We start from the raw sequence: 20,100 nt of genomic DNA on the forward strand, positions 1-20,100 counted from the left end.
AGATGAACCTTCAACTGCATCCAAATGATGCTCGACTAGGAAACACTAATTTTCATAATCCGCTCCGGTTAGCTGCGGGATGCGTTCTTTCGAATTGCCCATAACCTTTAGGATAACTTCAGACTTTGATTCGGACAAACAAAGACGACATTAAACAAATGTTAACGAACAAGGAATATTTTATTAAAAAACGATTTTACGTCTTTTCAAAAGCGCTTCTTAACTTCTCAAGAACTGCCTGGCAGTGCCTACTACTCAAAAAATGCTCATAACATAAACTTAACAATGCTGACCAGGGGGGTGCCAAATCGATTTTCGCCTGAAGCTCAAAATACCCTTCGCTCGCCCCTGGCTACAATTTGAAATGAAAGTCACACACTGTATCAAAGTATACGAAAAGTTCCAGATAAGCCAGGGTTTGGTGGTGAGAAAATCATTATCGAAAATGTGTGCCACGTATTTAAAGCGGTTATCTTATAACACCCGTGAAGATTAGAAGTGCACACCGAAAGTCGACTCACTGTTCAATCAGTCTTCCATTTTGAAAACTGTCGTCGGAAAGTGAAGGTGATCCTACGATTTCAAGTGCACACGTAATGAAAAATCAAACGAATATACATTAGTAACAGAAAGTGAAAATCTAATGAAATAATAAGAGGTATCAGATCAGGTATAGACATGTGGCAATTGCAAAACTCCAATATTATTCATTTACCGTTTAAAACGATATTAGTGTGAAAAGTGTAGTCTATATTTGAATTATATCGGTGCACCGGTACAATTATATAAAAGACAGTTAGACACATACTAAGGTCTTTTTTATGCGGCATGTTTTCAATGGTTTTTGATTCCAATTAGTAACCATTGACTGATTTGGCCTAACCTTTTTATTATATTTTCTGATGAAAATCAGATCGATTTGCAAGTGTAAATAACACTGCTATTGGTTCTTTTTCGAAAGTATTAAGCAGAAATGATTAAAGCCGTGAAAACAGACTTTGGGTTCTATAGAATAATCGAATTTTTTGAACGATTGAAGGTGAAAACAGTTTTGAAGATAATAGAAAACATCTTTTGATTATTATATTGTGTTAGTTATTCTAATCAGGTTTTCTTTCTCAATAGTCGTTCATTCTAGAAACAAACTAGAGGACTAGAAAACCTTGTGATTACTAAGCAGAGCCAAACAAAACCATTTACAAATCTGTTTTAAATGTCGAATGTACCGCTGATACATTGTATCAGTTAAACGTTAATCTTATCATGACGTTGACAATCAATGGTGCATAACTATATACAGTTTGTTTTTTATTTTTATTTTTCAGTTCAAAACCTGCCGTGTAAAATCCAGATAAAAATCATTGGTGTTAACTCAGTGAACAATACGACCGAAAACGTTTCATATATTTGTACAATACGAGTAAGTAGACAAAAACTAAAAAAAACTAAAAATAACTGTAGTAGAAAATAAACCGATGATAATATAGTGAGGGACTCTTTTAGGTAGATTTGTCGCTAAAGTGACAACGCTGAATAATTATATTCAACTGGCAAGTCCTACTAATTCACGCAAAAGTTCAAGCCTTACGCAGCCATTGTGTCCTCTCAGTTTACACATTTTCTGCGTTATTAACGCACAAATAAATATGTGGAAAACATAACGCATTAACTGCACAAGGAATACATAGACATTATTCAAATCCAAATGTGTATCACTACTACACGGCAAGGCAAATCGTCGTGCGCCGTTATTCACGTACAACCAGAGCCTCAGGCCTTTGTCATACTATACGCCAACGCGAGCGATCGAGCGAGAAACCAGCCGTAGATTAATGAACAGCCGCATGTAGAGCTGTTTATTGACCCACGGCAAGCTTTTCGCCCGATAACTCGCGTTGGCGATTAGCATGACAAAGGCCTCACACTACTGAGCAAAGCGACGCACTTACTTGAAGAGAGCAGCAAATCGTGCTGAAATATTTCGCCAGAGAGATGGCAAACTGGTTTGATCTTTTTCACACGAAAGGACAATACGCGCAAACACAAAAGAAATCACTGCAAAAGAAAGTAGACAACGGTGTTTACTATGCATCTCGAAACTGAAAAAAAAATAATCCAGCCGTACGTCACGCATGTTTGCTCTTCGAATTATATCGAATTGATCTCAGCAGTGTACTCCGCGCGGCTTTCTGCTATGCATTCTCTCTAGCGTGATTCACCACTCTTCTCACGCTCAGCTGTGGTGTAAGCAAGGTTGCCACATTTATACCTGTATTTTTTTTTTGACAAAATCTGTTTCTCTGTATCTCGGGCCGATAAATCTGTATCGAGAAAACTAAGAATGTTGGATGGAAAAATTCTTGCTTTCAAAATATATGTAAACATATTAGTGTTTTTTTTCCATTGCTTTATCTCTTTTTTTGGTCTTAAACTTGCATTAAGTAAGGCGATAATTAAATGTATTAACTGATGATTATTCATTTTTCTCTACGTGATGTTTCTACATGTTTTTGATTAATTAATCTGCATCGATACCAACATAAACAGTAAGCCGATAAATCTACAGAATTAACGGCTACAGTCGACAAACAGATAAACAGTAACATCATAGTTAAACGCAAAATTTAACATATCCAATGTCTACTCTTATTATTATTGCTTGAATGTTGTTTATGAATGATCTGGTTCTTGAAAATGAATTGATGCGGTGATATAGCAATAAACTTATAAGGACCTCGATTATTAGCAACCAATCCTTATACACTGCATCAACTAAAGCAGGCTTCTGGAAAACGTTACCAATACCACCACAAACCATTATGACGATACCAACACAGATGAAATCGTTCTAAGCGAAGTGGTTCGGAGAAGTCAAATACATTCAAAATACGCTAGAGCATCAAAGGCGTTATGCCCAACGCACATGCGTTGTACTGGTTTCATGATAGATCATTAAATGCTCTAAGAAAGCTTATAAATAATCTGGTTACACACACTATAACTTTTGCGTTTGCAAACCTAATTTTTTTCTCAACAAGTTACTATTCAAAAGTGATCCATAATTTTGTATTTGATGAGTTGTAATAAAATAAATATATTCTCTAAGAAATATTTATAAAACATGGAAACAAATACTCAATCAATTGAAAGATTACATATTTCTGTAACTGAAAACCATTTATAGATTACTTACATACAATAAAATTGGCCAGAAATGATTTTTTTAAATTAATACATCATTTTAAGTGATCCATAAGTGTGGGGAGACTGCAATAATTATAAATTATTGCAAGTGATTCGGTTAAAAGTAAATTTTTTTTATTAAATAAACGCAGGTAGTTGAATCGGAACTCAATTTTCTACATGTTGATGTTACACGATTTGTATAGATTACCAATCAAATCGAAAAATTCAGGTTGAAAAAACAAATCAATTTTATTCAATTTTCCCCCGATGGATTTTTTTAAAACCGGTTGATTTTGAAAGGTATAGACCCAAACTAACTTTTGGTGAAAGAAAATCCGAGGTACATTAAAGTATGATAATCCGGCATTTCGGACACACCGTGCGTCGTATCTCAGTTTCTTATTATTTTTATTAACTTTAGTAGTGACTTTTTCATCAATAGAAGTTTTCGTAGGTCAAATCAATTCAGTAAAAAGGAATCTACAATTGTTTCAAATCTTCTTACAGAACAGCTGAAACGATGACTGACTCATACAAAAACTTGAATGATGATGATGAGGCAAAGAAACGTCCGGGAACATCAGAAGGAAGGGATGGCTTTTCGTATGAAATTGCAATACTAACACTCGTGTTGCATCGAGCAAAACAGAAAGAAATAAATTCATTCCACATGGCTTCCAACATGGATGGGGTTGGGGCCTTTGACGATTTGGTATTCATCGATTATTCTGAACCACGTTGGGGCCTATTTCTGCAAGCCAAACACAAGGGGAAATCAATTACCCAGGACGCGCTTTTGGAAAAAACAGGTGATTTTAGCATTTGTAAATATTTCGATAGTTATCAAACAATTAAGAAAATCAAAAAGTTTAGAGACATAAATGTGACTTGCGTTTTGTACAGCACCGGTGGTGTTGCTTACAAAAATATTGAAATGAAAAACAACATAAGTCAACCATCGATTCCTATAAATCGAGGATACAGTTTAGATGATTTAATCTCCAAATTTGAAATTGAAGGAAATAAAGCCAAACCTGAAAAGTTTCAGTTAAGTAATGACGTGAATAGTAAGTACGTAAATAGTTTATTGCAAATTACTGTTGAAAATCTGGCAAACAAACTGATAGAGCTGGCTTCGAACAAAACTGGCTCGCTAGCCGGAGATTTGGTGGACTATCAATTTCTATTAGCCAAAGAGGTGATAGATGTTAATACAAGAAAAATTAAACCCTCGTTTTTCGAGAAAAAAGTGGAATTTTGGTCCGTATTCAGGGAGACTATGAGAAAAAAAGTAGCGAAAGAATTACTTGCAAATTTAGAACCTATAGAAAAAATTGCAATACTTAAAGAAATAACCAAAACGCCAACAAGTGAATCCATTAGTAAGGCAATTGAACTTTTTATCAAATATATTCCAAAGAAAAAAAGGTTAGAAATAATAACAGGGTGGCAGAAGTGGCCCGAACAGTTTCAAAAGCAAGTTAAAGAAATTGAAAGTTGTTTAGAAACTTTGGAAGTTGAAAAAGAAATAATTGACGAGGCAATTAAGTTGGCCTGCATGAATCAATTAAAATCACTGGAGTTTAAAAATTTTCCTGCAAGTTTTGGCAGGATTGATAGTGTTTCGTTACACGATAACAAACAATTAGAAGAATTGGCAGCACAGTTTAGGAAAGCTTTCCGAAGCGATAACAGTACTGAAGTACGGCTTTCTCAATTGCAAATCAAGTTAGAAAGACTTTTCGGGTTGGTTGGCAGTTTGCTGATTTTTGACAGCGAAAGCAAAACTTTCAAATTCAATTATGATTCAGAGCTGTGGAAACCGTTTTCCACGAATTTAAACCAAGCTAAAAGCATTCGATTCGTGAATGATGTTGCCGGTTTAACATTGATCAATGCAAATGATAGAAAACTTGTGAACGAATTTCTTGACAATATGTGGTTTTACGTTAAACAACCTAAAGTAAATCAGTTAAAGGATCTGTTGAAATTAGAGATATCTAAAAACTGTTGCGGAGTCACTAATCTTCGCTTGAGTTCAGAAGATGATACAATTTTCCGCTACGTTTACAACCAGACTGAACTATGGTGGACGAATCCTGAGGGAGGATGGTTATCCAATGAACACCAATATTTCGAAGAGGCAATTTTAACTGTTTTGGATGGCCTTTTTAACGAAAAACATCAAAAGTTCAAAGCACTAGAATTTAGAAGCGATGTTGTTGATGGTTTCAAATTTGTAGATTTGACGGGCGGAGCTGTTAACATTGTGACAGATCACCCTCTTATTACCAGCTCTAAATTATCTCATTATTATGGGAAGAAACAGGTTCACTACCTTATCGACTGGGAAATCGTAAAATCTCCCGAGTGCGCCGAGAACTTGAAAAAGGTGATTAAAAGTTATGGTCTCAATCCGGGCAACAAATCCCCAATAATAATAGTCGTTTCAAATAACAAAGTTGATTTTTCATTGGATTGCTCGTCATTTAAAAACTGCATTCTGATAAGTCCGAATAAAATAATATCATATATTTTTACTGATACTTGCAATGGTATGACAGACCTGACGCGTGATTCACAAGAACAAATTTTAGCGAAAGAAACTATAACCTTTCAAGGTGTGCCAATTCGTTTGAATGATCTAATAACCACTGAAAAGCTACGAGAGGCAATTGATGCAACAACGCTCTCCAAGTTACTTTTCGAGCATAAAATAATTAAAATAGGCAAAACACCAGGGTCTTTTACTGCCGAGGGTGTCGAGGATTACTATGTTCAACGCATTTTGCAACGCCATGGAACTTTTCTAATGGAAACTCTGAGAGATGGTTCGGAATTTTTCATCACTGAATCAAGCAATTTTGAAGAAAAGCATTCCACACCAGATTCAGATGTTGTGATAATTTCTGATAGTGATGAAGCTTTTAAGACTCTATGTAGTAAATTCAACAAACGAAATATTCACTGGGTGAAAAAAACAAGTGGTAAATTGCAATGGCAGAAATCGTGTGGCTCCTTGAGAAAGCTTCGCAACATTGTTTCAAACTTTATTCAAGATTTTGAAGTAAATTATTTTAAGCCGCCCTCGGTAGAGCTGCTAGTAGCAGAACCTGGAATGGGAAAATCAACGATTTTCTCCTTCATAGCAAATGAAACAAAACAGAAAAATCCCACTTTCTGGGTATCAAATGTGTGCCTTCATGATCATTCGGGAGTTTTTTCTAAATGGTTACAAACTCGAAATACTGAGAACCAATCAGCTCAAGAATTTTTGTTTGATGCATTAAAAAAGAAAAGGAAAGAAAACAATTTGGATGGGCCGGCTATACTAGAAAGAGAAATATTCTATCATTTATATGAGACGAAACAGATCATTATATTTCTTGACGGGTACGATGAAATCAGTCCCAACTATGAGAAACAAGTGTCAGCCTTGATTAGTATGTTGAAAAAACAGAACATGAAAAGCTTGTGGATTTCAACTCGGCCGAATTTCAAGACTAAGTTAGAAGAAGAGTTGAACGTTTTTTCTTTAAAATTGAAACCATTTGAGGAAGAAGATCAAAAAGAATTTCTGAAAACGTACTGGAAAGTCAATATCAAAAACGAGTTGAGTGAAAAACGTTTGGTTGAATTCTGTTCTAGAATTTTATCACAATTTTCTCACACAATTGGTGATCAGCCAACACAATTTTGTGGTATTCCTCTACAGCTACGAATGATTGCTGAAATATTTACTGGAAAGTGTAAAAAATGTTGTGATTCATCTTGTCGTGAAACAGTTGAAAAAATGATGGGCAATATCGAAACCACAATGAGTTTGATCGATCTTTACGATGAGTTCTTTAGAATTAAATTCGAAGTTGTACAATACCAAGAAAAGAACCGCATGGATCTCGAGTCGATATACGTGAAGCAAATAGTGAAAGATCAAGCTCCTGGTGTATTACAAACTCATCGAATATTGGCAGTTTTTACAATTTTACATGAAGAAATGCGAGAAAAGTTTCTCTCGCCGGACGAAATCTTGCAAGGTAATCAGTTATTGGAAACGGTCTCTGACTCACGCGAAAAGACCGGAATTGTTTATCGAATCGTAAATGGTCAGCCTGTTTTTGTTCACCAAACCTTCGCTGAATATTTTTTCATTGATTGTTTTTGGCAAAAATTGATGACAGTTGAATTTGAATCGGAAGCCTTAGTTGATGACTTAATATGTAATGGTAGAGTTCAAGTTTGCCGCTTTTTACTGCAAAAAGTCCACAAAGAACGAACGGTTCACGAAAATCCGTTGAAACCTGAATCATTGATACGATTCTGTAAGGCTGTTGTTCAAATGCGTATCTCGCATCATGAATGCCCAGCGTTATTGGAAAAATATGAACTACACAGTCAAAGCTCTGATATGATGATATTACTTAAAGTTGTTGACTCATCCATTGTTTTATTGAAAGAAAAAAACTGTGGCTCTAGTGCAATTGTTTCTTATCTTTTGCCTGAAGACCGGGAAATTCTTTTCTGTGCTTCGATATCAAATAATTTAATAAATTTAGTTAAGTGTTTGAAGGATGCTTTTTCGCCTTGGAACATAAATGATACTTACATATGGGATACTCTCAACAATGAACAATACAAGAAAAACGATTTTATGGATGACTTTGACGATTTCGATCGTCTAACTGCTTTACATGTTGCTGCGGAGAAAGGCTATATAGAACTGGTTGAACATTTAATCGAAGTTGGAGCGGATGTTAATGTCATTTCAAATGATCGTTCAACACCGTTGCAAATGGCTTTGGATTACAGACAGATGGAAATAGTCGAACTGTTGGTTAAAAACGGGGCGAATGTTGATATTCCCGATTGGAACGGAGAAACTGCACTGATGCTGTCATTGCAAACGAATCTATATGATACAGCGGAAAATTTGATAGTTCATAGTGACAATATTGAGAGTACAGATTCACGAGGATTAACAGCATTTCATTATGCTGCAAGAGAGGGCCATGCTGGAATATTCGCAAAACTGGTTGCAGCAAGTGCAAATGTGGACGCTACTACTGAAAACGGGGAAACAGCATTAATGATTGCTTCTAGTTTTGGGCATAGTGATGCGGTAGATGCTTTACTAGAACGAACCAATAATATTAATACCGCAAACTCAAGAGGATGGACGGCATTACATTATGCTGCAAAACAAGGAAAAGTTGAAACAATCAAAAAACTGTTGACAACAGGAGCAAATGTGGACGCTATTACTAAGAATGGGAAAACCGCATTATTGGTTGCTTTCGAATTTGGGCACAGTGATGCGGTAGATGCTTTAATAGAACGAGATAAAAATATCAATGCCGCAGACTCAGAAGGATGGACGGCATTACATTATGTTGCAAAACAAGGAAAAGTTGAAACAATCAAAAAACTGTTGACAACAGAAGCAAATGTGGACGCTATTACTAAGAATGGGAAAACCGCATTATTGGTTGCTTCCGAATTTGGGCACAGTGATGCGGTAGATGCTTTAATAGAACGAGATAAAAATATCAATGCCGCAGACTCAGAAGGATGGACGGCATTACATTATGTTGCAAAACAAGGAAAAGTTGAAACAATCAAAAAACTGTTGACAACAGAAGCAAATGTGGACGCTATTACTAAGAATGGGAAAACTGCATTATTGGTTGCTTTCGAATTTGGGCACAGTGATGCGGTAGATGCTTTAATAGAACGAGATAAAAATATCAATGCCGCAGACTCAGAAGGATGGACGGCATTACATTATGTTGCAAAACAAGGAAAAGTTGAAACAATCAAAAAACTGTTGACAACAGAAGCAAATGTGGACGCTATTACTAAGAATGGGAAAACCGCATTATTGGTTGCTTTCGAATTTGGGCACAGTGATGCGGTAGATGCTTTAATAGAACGAGATAAAAATATCAATGCCGCAGACTCAGAAGGATGGACGGCATTACATTATGTTGCAATACAAGGAAAAGTTGAAACAATCAAAAAACTGTTGACAACAGGAGCAAATGTGGACGCTACTACTAAGAACGGGGACACACCATTAATCGTAGCTGTCAAATCTCGGTGTAGTGATGCTTTGCTGATAGATGCTTTGTTAGAACGAGATAAAAATATCAATGCCACAAACTCAGAAGGATGGACGGCATTACATTATGCTGCAGAACAAGGAAAAGTTGAAACAATCAAAAAACTGTTGACAACAGGAGCAAATGTGGACGCTACTACTAAGAACGGGGACACACCATTAATCGTAGCTGTCAAATCTCGGTGTAGTGATGCTTTGCTGATAGATGCTTTGTTAGAACAAACCAATAATATTGATGCTGCGAACTCAGAAGGATGGACGGCATTACATTATGCTGCAGATCAAGGAAAAGTTGAAACAATCAAAAAACTGTTGACAACAGGAGCAAATGTGGACGCTACTACTAAGAACGGGGACACACCATTAATCGTTGCTGCCAAAGCTCTGTATAGTGATGCTTTGCTGATAGATGCTTTGTTAGAACGAGATAAAAATATCAATGCCACAAACTCAGAAGGATGGACGGCATTACATTATGCTGCAGATCAAGGAAAATTTGAAACAATCAAAAAACTGTTGACAACAGGAGCAAATGTGGACGCTACTACTAAGAACGGGGACACACCATTAATCGTAGCTGTCAAATCTTGGTGTAGAAATGCTTTGCTGATAGATGCTTTGTTAGAACAAACCAATAATATTGATGCTGCGAACTCAGAAGGATGGACGGCATTACATTATGCTGCTAAAGAAGGAAAAATTGAAACTATTAAAACACTGTTGACAGCTGGCGCAAATGTGGACGCTACTACTGAGGACGGTGACACAGCATTAATGATTGCTTCCGAATTTGGGCGTATTAACGTGGTACATACTTTACTAGAACGAGATGAAAATATTAATGCCACAAACTCAAAAGGATGGACGGCATTACATTATGCTGCAGAACAAGGAAGAGTTAGAACAATCCAAAAATTGTTGACAACAGGAGCAAATGTGGACGCTACGGCTAATAACGGGGACACACCATTAATCGTTGCTGCCAAATCTTGGTGTAGTGCTTCTTTGCCGATAGATGCTTTGTTAGAACGAACCAATAATGTTAATGCTGCAAACTCAGAAGGATGGACGGCATTACATTATACTGCAAAAGCAGGAAATGTTAAAACAATCAAAAAACTGTTGACAACAAGAGCAAATGTGGACGCTGTTACTGAGAATGGGGACACAGCATTAATGGTTGCTACCAAATTTGGGCGTAGTAACGTGATACATACTTTACTAGCACGAGATAAAAATATAAATGCTGCAAACTCAGAAGGATGGACGGCATTACATTATGCCGCAAAAGCAGGAAATGTTAAAACAGTCAGAAAACTGTTGACAGCAGGAGCAAATGTGGACGCTACTACTGAGAACGGTGACACAGCATTAATGATTGCTTCCGAATTTGGGCGTAGTAACGTGGTACATACTTTACTAGAACGAGATGAAAATATTAATGCCACAAACTCAAAAGGATGGACGGCATTACATTATGCTGCAGAACAAGGAAAAGTTAAAACAATCCAAAAATTGTTGACAACAGGAGCGAATGTGGACGCTACGACTAATAACGGGGACACACCATTAATCGTTGCTGCCAAATCTTGGTGTAGTGCTTCTTTGCTGATAGATGCTTTGTTAGAACGAACCAATAATATTAATGCTGCAAACTCAGAAGGATGGACGGCATTACATTATGCTGCAAAAGCAGGAAATGTTAAAACAATCAAAAAACTGTTGACAACAAGAGCAAATGTGGACGCTGTTACTGAGAACGGGGACACAGCATTAATGGTTGCTTCCAAATTTGGGCGTAGTAACGTGATACATACTTTACTAGCACGAGACAAAAATATAAATGCTGCAAACTCAGAAGGATGGACGGCATTACATTATGCCGCAAAAGCAGGAAATGTTAAAACAGAAAACTGTTGACAGCAGGAGCAAATGAGGACGCTACTACTAAGAACGGGGACACATCAATAATCGTTGCTACCGAATCTTCGTGTAGTGTTGCTTTGCATCTAGATGCTTTGTTAGAACAAACCAATAATGTTAATGCTGCAAACTTAATAAGATGGACGGAATTACATTATGCTGCAAGAGAAGGAAAAGTTAAAACAATCAAAACACAGTTGACAACGAGGCAAATGTGGACGCTACTACTAATAACGGGGGCACACTATCAATCTTTGCTACCAAAGCTTGGTATAGTAATGCTTTGCTGATAGATGCTTTGTTAGAACGAACCAATAATATTAATGCCGCAAACTCAGAAGGATGGACGGCATTACATTATGCTGCAAAAGCAGGAAATGTTAAAACAATCAAAAAACTGTTGACAAGAGGAGCAAATGTGGACGCTGCTACTGAGAATGGGGTCACAGCATTAATGGTTGCTTCCGAATTTTTGCAACCTGACGTGGTACAGACTTTACTAGAACGAGATAATAATATTAATGACGCAAACTCAAGAGGATGCACAGCATTTCATTATGCTGCAAAAGCTGGATATGTTGAAATAATCGAACCACTGTTAACAGCAGCAGCGAATGTTAATGCTACTACTGAGAGCGGAGCAACAGCTTACGAGATTGCCTCAAGAAGTAATCATTCTGAAGTTGCACGATTACTGCTAACAAGAGCATCTCTTTTCAACACTGCAGACTCAAACAACTGAATTGCCAAAATAGTTCCAAAGATAAGGAGCCTTCCCACTCTGGATATCCTCGCTTCTGTGTTGGATATATTCAAAAGCTAAGCTTTGAATCGAAAAATCTTTATTCGAACTCAAATCACAACAGTATGAAATTTAAATTGGGTCCCTGTTTCACTCATCGATGGATTCCAACAGTATTGATCAATATCTCATAAGAACATGAGCGGAACAGAATCCGAACACAGCTTATTGGAGTCTAGCAATTTGAAAATGTTATTAGATTAACTTTTTAAAACTCCTCGAAAAAAAATTATTGCACGTCTCTATCGAAAATATATATAATATATGGGTCATTCCATGTCAAGTGATCAGGCAAATGCAACGACCCTCTCCGATTCGCTTCAAATGAATAAAATAACTTGTTTTAGGTCGAAACTGAAATATTCAGAGTTTTGGGTCAATCGGACAAATGTTTTGGAAAAACATTATATCTCAGACACCGTAAGAGCTACAGATAATCTAAGACACTTTATTTAAAGGTTTTTAAATTTACAATCGAATGGCATCATAAGATTTTGCAAACAGTGTTGCCAATGTTGGTATTTTCACGTTTAAAAACTAAAACTTCGTTTATCTCAAAACACCCCCAATTTTTTTTTTAAATCTGATGTCACCAATGTGTTTAACGGAAAATTTTACATAAGAATCACCTATCCACAAAATGCAATATGTGCCGTTGTGAAGATATTCAACTTTTAAGATAACGAGTTCGTTAAATTCACACAACAAATGTGACCAAATGTTGAAACGCACTCGAAACAAAATCACTATTTCACATCTCAAGTGTGGGTTTCTCATGACCTTTTTTATGGTTTATTCCTGTGTTTTCATAACGTGGTTTCTGTCAAAACATACGCAGGTTGATTTGAGTTTTCACGACAGTGAAAAAAATTGTGTTTAATAGGTTGGAGTTTAAATAGTAAGTGTACAGCTGAAAATCACAATCGATCGCACTTAACATCACGAGAATGGCTATTGTTCAAAGTTTGGTGTTCAACGTTTGCAAACTATATGTGGAAGCCATGAAAAACAGTTTGGCCAATATTTCGCAGCTAAACAGAAACAATGCTGCAATCCGCTGAATTGCCATGGCGGTGCTCGTAAGAAAAATTTAAAAATCAATTCGTCATGTTTTCATGACAGGTTTCATGAAAACAATCAGGAAATAGTAGAAGGTCGAAAAACATGCATCCAATGTGATGCAGCACTGAGAGCGGAGGTTGTAAGGATTAATTCGCAAGATAGAATAATGGATCAAGAAATAGGGGTAGCAATCGGTGAAAATAGTATACCTCGGCACAAGTAATGTTACAAGCATTATAGTTAGCATTCATTATTTCCTTGTTATAGACACTGGTGAGTTGGATCATTAAGCTGAGAATTGAAAACTCCGCATGAGCTGAGTAAAAGGATTTTCACACTATATTTTTTACAACATGAAAATGTTGGAAATGAAGTGATTAGCTCACTTCTGCGATGTTATTATTGTTTTGTTTTATTTGAAATTGTTTTGAACCTGTTTTAATCGTTTTTTTTTTGCATAGTAAAGACACAGCTGTTTGCCTTAACACGGTTTTGTAATCTCCTGTTAGTGAGTCGAAGGTCAAACGATCGAATAAATACAGTGGAGAAAAACTGCTCAAGGCATCCAAAGCTTTAAAAAATCTTTTGAGGCTGTTTCAAGTCAGCAAAATGAAGGTTTAGAAAGTACTGGAGAGGAAATGGTTCGACAACTCAAAGAAAAATTTCAAATTTGTAATAAAACGAGCTATGAAATCCGCCAGTTGTTAGTGCTGCCAGGTTCGATTCAGTTAAATCTGTTCCAGGGATCCAAGAAATTCATTCGGCGACACCTTAAGCTGACGTCACCATTGTCAAGCTCTGATCGGGTATCTATTTCAATTCAACTCCAAAAGTTGAACAAAGGCGTCACGTACTACAAAAATCAAACGTTAATTTCTGATAAACCTGTTAAGTAATTAAAATTAGTGAAACGCACGTTGTACTTTAATGGCTGTTAATTCAGGTTCCATCAAGTAGAATATGAGAAACCAGTTTTTTAAAATTTGGAGCGGTGATTTAGTTTGGGATGCGTTTTAATAAGGCTTATCGCATTTGTAGGCGTATTGTTGGAATTTAACGAACTCGTTATTTTAAAAGTTAAATATCTCCGCAACGGCGCATATTGCATTTTGTGGATAGGTGATTCTTATGTAAAATTTTCTGCTGAACACATTGGTGACATCAAATTTAAAAAAATTTGGGGGTGTTTTGAGATAAACAAAGTTTAAGTTTTTAAACGTGGAAATATCAATATTTGCAACACTGTTTGTAAATTCTGATGATGCCATTCAATTGTAAATTTAATAACATTTAAAAAGAGTGTCTAATATTGTCTGTTGCTCTTACGGCCTCTGAGATATGATGTTTTTCCAAAACATGGAAAATGATTTTTTGTCAAAAAATAAAAAAATGGAGGGCCCCGCAATTGGAGGGGGGTTGTCCGATTGACCCAAAACTCTGGATTTTTCAGTTTCGACTTAAAAAAAGTCATTTTATTCATTTTGAAGCGAATCGGAGAGGGTCGTTGCATTTGCCTGATCACTTGACATGGAATGACCCATATATTGATTAAACTTTGCACCATTTCGATTAGCATGGGTCATATCTACAAACATTACTAATCTGAACAGTTCCATAAAAAATGTCCAAGTTAAATTTTTTTTCTTTAATTGTCATTTTTGATTTGACGGAAATTTTGAATAGACGTTTCTATGGGCAAAAAATGCCATGTTATGCTATTAGTTTAATTTATTGCCGACTTTTTTAATGCTTTCAATCTTATCTGAGTTTGGTTGAACACCCCGGTTTGCGACTATGTGGCCCAAAAGTCGAGCTGCAATTTGAGATCAACTTTTTCTAAAGCTTTTAGATTTTGTTTTGTCTAAATTGAATGTTATTTAGTTCCGGCAAGAGGAAAAGCCAAGAAGGAATCATTTTTACAATCATCAGGTTTCAATCTAACCCTTTGTAAAACAGGTGTACAGTTTCCTAATGATTGATTTACAAATTCTTATTTTTCCCCTAAATATCTGATATCTGTACATACAGATTACAGGTTTTTGCAAAAACATACAGATTCTTACGAATTTTTTACTAAACTTACAGATTTTTGTATTGGAAATCTGTGAAAGATTTTTCGAAATTCAAAATCGGGTTGAAATGTGGCATATCTGATCACAGGCACCAACAGAGTCGTCCAAAGGCAAAGAAAATAACACTGCTTCGGCCTATCCCTTGTGCCATCCAAATCAAACGAAAAACTTACAAGCAAAATGTCACCAACACTACTGCTTATCTTTTGATTCCCGTCTCTTTTCTGAACTATTGTGTAAGTGCAAGAAGCGTCACACGGGAGAGCAACGGTCATCCTGCACTCGCGCTTCTCTTGCTTTTCTATTGCGCTCACAGACACAAATTTATGGCAAGCGCTCGCCCGTCGCCACGGAAAAACTGGCTTCTCCCATGCACTATCACGGATTTTAACATTGGCGTCACATTCACCGGTAGTATGAAACCGCCCAATTTCGTATAACCCTTTTCTCCACCTTTTGCACTTAATGAAACTGCGATTATGCGCCGGGAAGAATAGACAAATAAAATGCGATTGACATTATGGCACTGTTTTAACCGTAGGCACGACTTTGCTGCAACTCTCAAACATCGAACTCTCTAACAGCCAACACAAATTGAATGTCGTTGTCCTTTAGGCCGCAGTCGCGGATGCATCACGAAACAGACTCATAATCTGCGAAGGCACACCGAGGAAACAGTTTTTGGCATGCATATTTCAGCATTGTAGATATAATAAAACATTTGATCTTTTCAAAACAAACAAAATTAACAAAAAATAAGTGTTCCTCGATACAGATTTTTTTAACAGTTCAAGATGTTTGTTTTGCAGATTATATGATTCTGTAATAAGTGCTTCAATGAATGCCTAGAGGGTTTTGATGTAAAATTTCAAATATGTTGGTTTTTAGCCAATATGAAACAGGAACTTTTTAGCTTTGTAACGTAACGGAAAACGGACAGTTTTTTACTTCATGGGAATCCCTTACTTTTATTCAAACTAATATTTCGTCTCTTTATACTCAAAAATTACTTTAATTTGACACTAGAAGATCTAAGCTAGGTCGAATGCAACTTGAGTTGCGAGCGGGTTAAATTTGCGTTGTAACGTCGCGAGATTGATTGTTGATCTCTCCATAAAATATGCAGTTATGTCTGATAACATACCTAATGCGTAGTTTACGTCACGTCAATTTGGTGAAATGGGTTAGTGTTTTATATCATTTGACTCATTCATGAGTCATTCATGAGTGATGTTACAATCTGAAAAATGTCAACATCATGATATTTAATTGATCACGGGTTATCCGCAAGTTTTTACGCGGTTTGAAAAACAACCTTTGCACAAATTAGATTTTCCTGTTCAACCGCCTGGTCTAGCTCGATTTCTGATGTCAATTAGAAACTTTTTTCAGGTGCTGTATATACGATAATATTTCGAAATGTTGAGATTTCGAAACATATTTTACAATGACCATCATTAGGAGTTATGCGAAAATTATTTTAATGAGTACGTTTAAATACCTAGGTAACTTTTCGACTAAATGTTACGGGACCGGAAAAAGCTGAAAGCGGCATTTTTGTGTTATAATTATAATTTTTAAAAGGTATCTTAAATGTATTGGCATCCAAAACACATTTGTAAACTTATTTCTAACATACATGTTGTTGGATAACTTGCTAATTTATTCAGTCATTCTGAAAAAAATTAAAGAAAAATTAATTTAGTATGTTTTAGTATGTTGTCATATGAGACAATTCTGAGATTATTATTAACAAATACGTCACTTATGAAAAGAGCTATTCTAATTGTAACTCACATTCCTTCACTGAAGATCCTTAGATTTGAGTTTTGTCCTGCATTCTAAAACATTTAACATTGAACGTAATTTGTAACGTAGTTTATGGACAACCCATCAGCCAAGTGCATAAAGTAGAAGTAGAAATACATAGAACTAGTTTTCAAACTGTTTCTTATGAAAATGTAGAAGTAATATGCGATAAATATTGGATATCGATTGATTCATATTTTCGAGACGTTACAACAGAGCGAAAATACCCCTTGCTGAAAAATAAGCGTTGTAACGTTACGAAAAATGAAAGCTAATCAAAAAAAGTTGTTACCAGTCATAGGCACTCTAAACACGGTAAAATGTTCGATTGTTATTTGTTGTCAAATCATAAGATTCCAAACAGAGCAAAGTTTTTTGCCTTACGGAGAAAAGGCCCGACAGCTCAATTTCTCGCGCGTTGTAACGTTACGCTATATAATCACTCCCCAAGGTAGTTTGAACAAAGTAAACAAATGTCTTATAGATCATTTCTCTAAGACTCTGATTACAGCGTGATATATTGTTGCGTGACTTAGAGCGCGCTCCGTACATTCTCAAAGTATACGGAATAGAAACCCATAACAGTCCCATGTAATTCTTCTCCACTTTTGAGAAAAACCCTCAGAAACTTCTCCACATTACGTGTACTCTCGAGCAACCATAAAAAAGCTATGTTTGTTGTTGAAATGATGAAAAAATATTTTTCATTTTTATTATTTTGATTGCATCGATAGGAATGCGTTTTACTCAGCTGTACGTTTTCGGTAGTGTGACTCTTTTGCGTTTATGGGCATTAAATTTGGAGGGTGTTGAGGGATAATTTCTATAAAAATTAAACTGTGATTAAAATCTACTGCAGATACGCAGTAGTAGTGTGATATTCATCACAACTCGATAATACTATGCATAAAACTTCAGAAAATTGGTGTTCAAAATCCGTTCAGTGGCAGCAAGCATTTGTAAGCATTTGAAAATGACGGTTATAAGCATGGGCCAAACCGTTATTTCTAGATTTTAAATTTAATGCCTTGTTAGTGTATGAAAACTGTATGAAATTTCACTGGAAATATTAAAAAATTTGAGTCAATTGAGCTCAAACTTAGCTTCTGCCATTGCCATGATCACACGATGAAAAAATCCGGTTAATATTTGTCAGTCGAGCTGTAGAATTCTGGCCATTTTATTTGTTATTATTTACAATAGGAATTTTGTGCTGAAGTACGAAAAGAAGGAAAAGTGAAAAACCAAGTATATGGTAGCCATTCGAAAAATGCAGCACATTAGGTTAATGTAGAACTTGACCAATTATAGGATCGATAAGGTTAAGTTCATAGCCCTTACCCGTAGCCAAAATCATTCAAGAAGAAATAAATAATGTAGAGGTAGCCATTCTTGCAAAAAATAAATAGCATCGACTGTTGAAATAACTAATCAAATAGCTTGCATGCAATGAAAAATAAGTGTAATAAAGGTTAGATATTAAAATAAAACTCATTTGTGCAAAGGAAGTAAACGAAATCAGTTTATTTATCCGAAATGCCGTCAAAAATACTTGGTAATTTACTCTATGCCTTAAATTTTTATGATGAAGCTCACTCGATTTTGTTTGGGATTTACTTACCTTACCTAGCAGACTAGAGCCGGGGTGGCTCGTGCTGTATCAAGAAGTCGTCTCCATCCCACTCGGTTCCGGGCTGTATGGCGCCATGCTCCCAGGCGTCTTATCACTCGTATGTCACTTTCAATCTGATCAAGCCATCGTGTACGCTGTGCTCCTCTGTTTCTGGTGCCGGAGGGGTTACTGAAAAGGGTCGTTTTCACCGGGTTGTCGTCCGGCATCCTTGCGACGTGTTCGGCCCATCGCAATCTGTTAACTTTGATCAGATGTGCAATGGGGGTCTTTCCTAGCAGCGCGTGCAGCTCATGGTTCATGCGTCTACGCCATTCTCCGTCTTCAGTCTGTACTCCACCGTAGATGGTTCGCAGCACCTTCCGTTCGAAAACTCCAAGAGGACTACCGGTCTAACTAGTGTTTTGTACAGCTTCAACTTTGTACGGTGCCGCACTCGATTGGATCTCATTGTCTTACGAAGTGCAAAGAAGACACGATTTCCAGCTTGAATGAGTCTCCGGATCTCCTTGCTGGTGTTGTTGTCAGCGGTCACCAGCGATCCTAAGTACACGAGCTCTTCTACCACCTCAAGCTCATCGCCGTCTACTGTGATCCGGGGTGGCAGGCTGACATTGTTCTCTTCTTCTTTTGAGCAGTCCAATACGCTTAGCTTCCGCTTTTAGTCTGGTGTAGGTTTCCTCCACCATCGCGAAGTTTCGTGCTATGATGTCGCAGTCATCAGCGAAGCCGTTAAGCTGAACCCGTTTCGTAAAAATCGTATCACTCGTGTCGATGCCCGCTTTTCGTATAACACCTTCGAGGGCAATGTTAAAAAGCAAACAAGAGAGTCCATCACCTTGTCTCAATCCTCGGCATGACTCGAAGGGACTCAAAAGCATCCCGAGACACGCACGTAACACACCACACGGTTCCTGGTAGCCTCGATCAGCCGCGTCAGTTTATCCGGTAAGATATCCTTGTTCTCGTGCATGATCTGCCATAGTTGTTCTCGATCAACTGTATCATAGGCTGCCTTGAAGTCGATGAAAACGTGGACGCGTTGTACTCACGACATTTTTTCAAAATCTGTCGGATTGAAAAAATTTGGTCCGTGGCTGCGCGGGCTCCCATGAAACCCGCCTACTGCCCCACGAACCTCATTGTTAAAGGTGTTAGACGTTGGATTAGAACTTGAGAGAGTACTTCATATGCAGCGTTGATAAGCTTAATGCCACGATAATTGCATCACTCCAGCTTGTCGCCCTTCTTATAGATGGGGCAGACGACTCCCTTCATCCACTCTTCCGGCAGTTTTTCCTCTTCCCAGATCTTGGAAATGACCCAGACCCAGGAAATGGTCCAGCCATCCTCGAGAGAAGCTGCGCCGAGCTCCTCTGCAGTGGGTAGTGCCGCTTCAAGCTGTTGTGCGTAGACTTCGGCAGCTTGCGGGTCCCGTAGCGGCTTGATGTTGAGCCGCGGAGATCGGCTCTGTCGACAGTTTTGAGCGCATACAAAC

General features: G+C 37.1%; 2 protein-coding genes across 2 annotated transcripts in view; one reads left to right on the forward strand and one right to left on the reverse strand.

The window, feature by feature from the left end:
• Nucleotides 1-555: 555 nt before the first annotated feature.
• Nucleotides 556-18,472, forward strand: LOC129729275 (uncharacterized). Its single transcript, XM_055687787.1, has 4 exons — nucleotides 556-670; nucleotides 1,326-1,420; nucleotides 3,694-11,221; nucleotides 11,409-18,472. The coding sequence occupies exons 3-4, from the start codon at nucleotides 3,707-3,709 to the stop codon at nucleotides 11,967-11,969; spliced, it is 8,076 nt and encodes a 2,691-aa protein (XP_055543762.1). The 5' UTR covers nucleotides 556-670; nucleotides 1,326-1,420; nucleotides 3,694-3,706; the 3' UTR covers nucleotides 11,970-18,472.
• A 705-nt stretch (nucleotides 18,473-19,177) lies between these two features.
• The window catches only part of LOC129729276 (uncharacterized), a 35,743-nt gene continuing 34,820 nt past the window's right edge, over nucleotides 19,178-20,100 (reverse strand). The window contains exons 3-4 of the mRNA XM_055687788.1: nucleotides 19,932-20,072; nucleotides 19,178-19,339 (exon numbers count right to left, since the gene is read on the reverse strand). Coding sequence (XP_055543763.1) covers nucleotides 19,178-19,339; nucleotides 19,932-20,072 — 303 coding nt within the window. The remainder of the gene's footprint in view (nucleotides 19,340-19,931; nucleotides 20,073-20,100) is intronic.

Source organism: Wyeomyia smithii, chromosome 3 (assembly GCF_029784165.1).
Source record: "Wyeomyia smithii strain HCP4-BCI-WySm-NY-G18 chromosome 3, ASM2978416v1, whole genome shotgun sequence".
In the NCBI taxonomy this organism is placed as follows: Eukaryota; Metazoa; Arthropoda; class Insecta; order Diptera; family Culicidae; genus Wyeomyia; species Wyeomyia smithii.

Excerpts from the sequence above, each read along its gene's own strand:
- LOC129729275 (XM_055687787.1), top strand. The coding sequence starts at position 3,707 with ATGACTGACTCATACAAAAACTTGAATGATGATGATGAGGCAAAGAAA. Across the intron at positions 11,222-11,408 it reads ATGTTAAAACAGAAAACTGT|AACAATCAAAACACAGTTGA; the intron begins TGACAGCAGGAG and ends AGGAAAAGTTAA.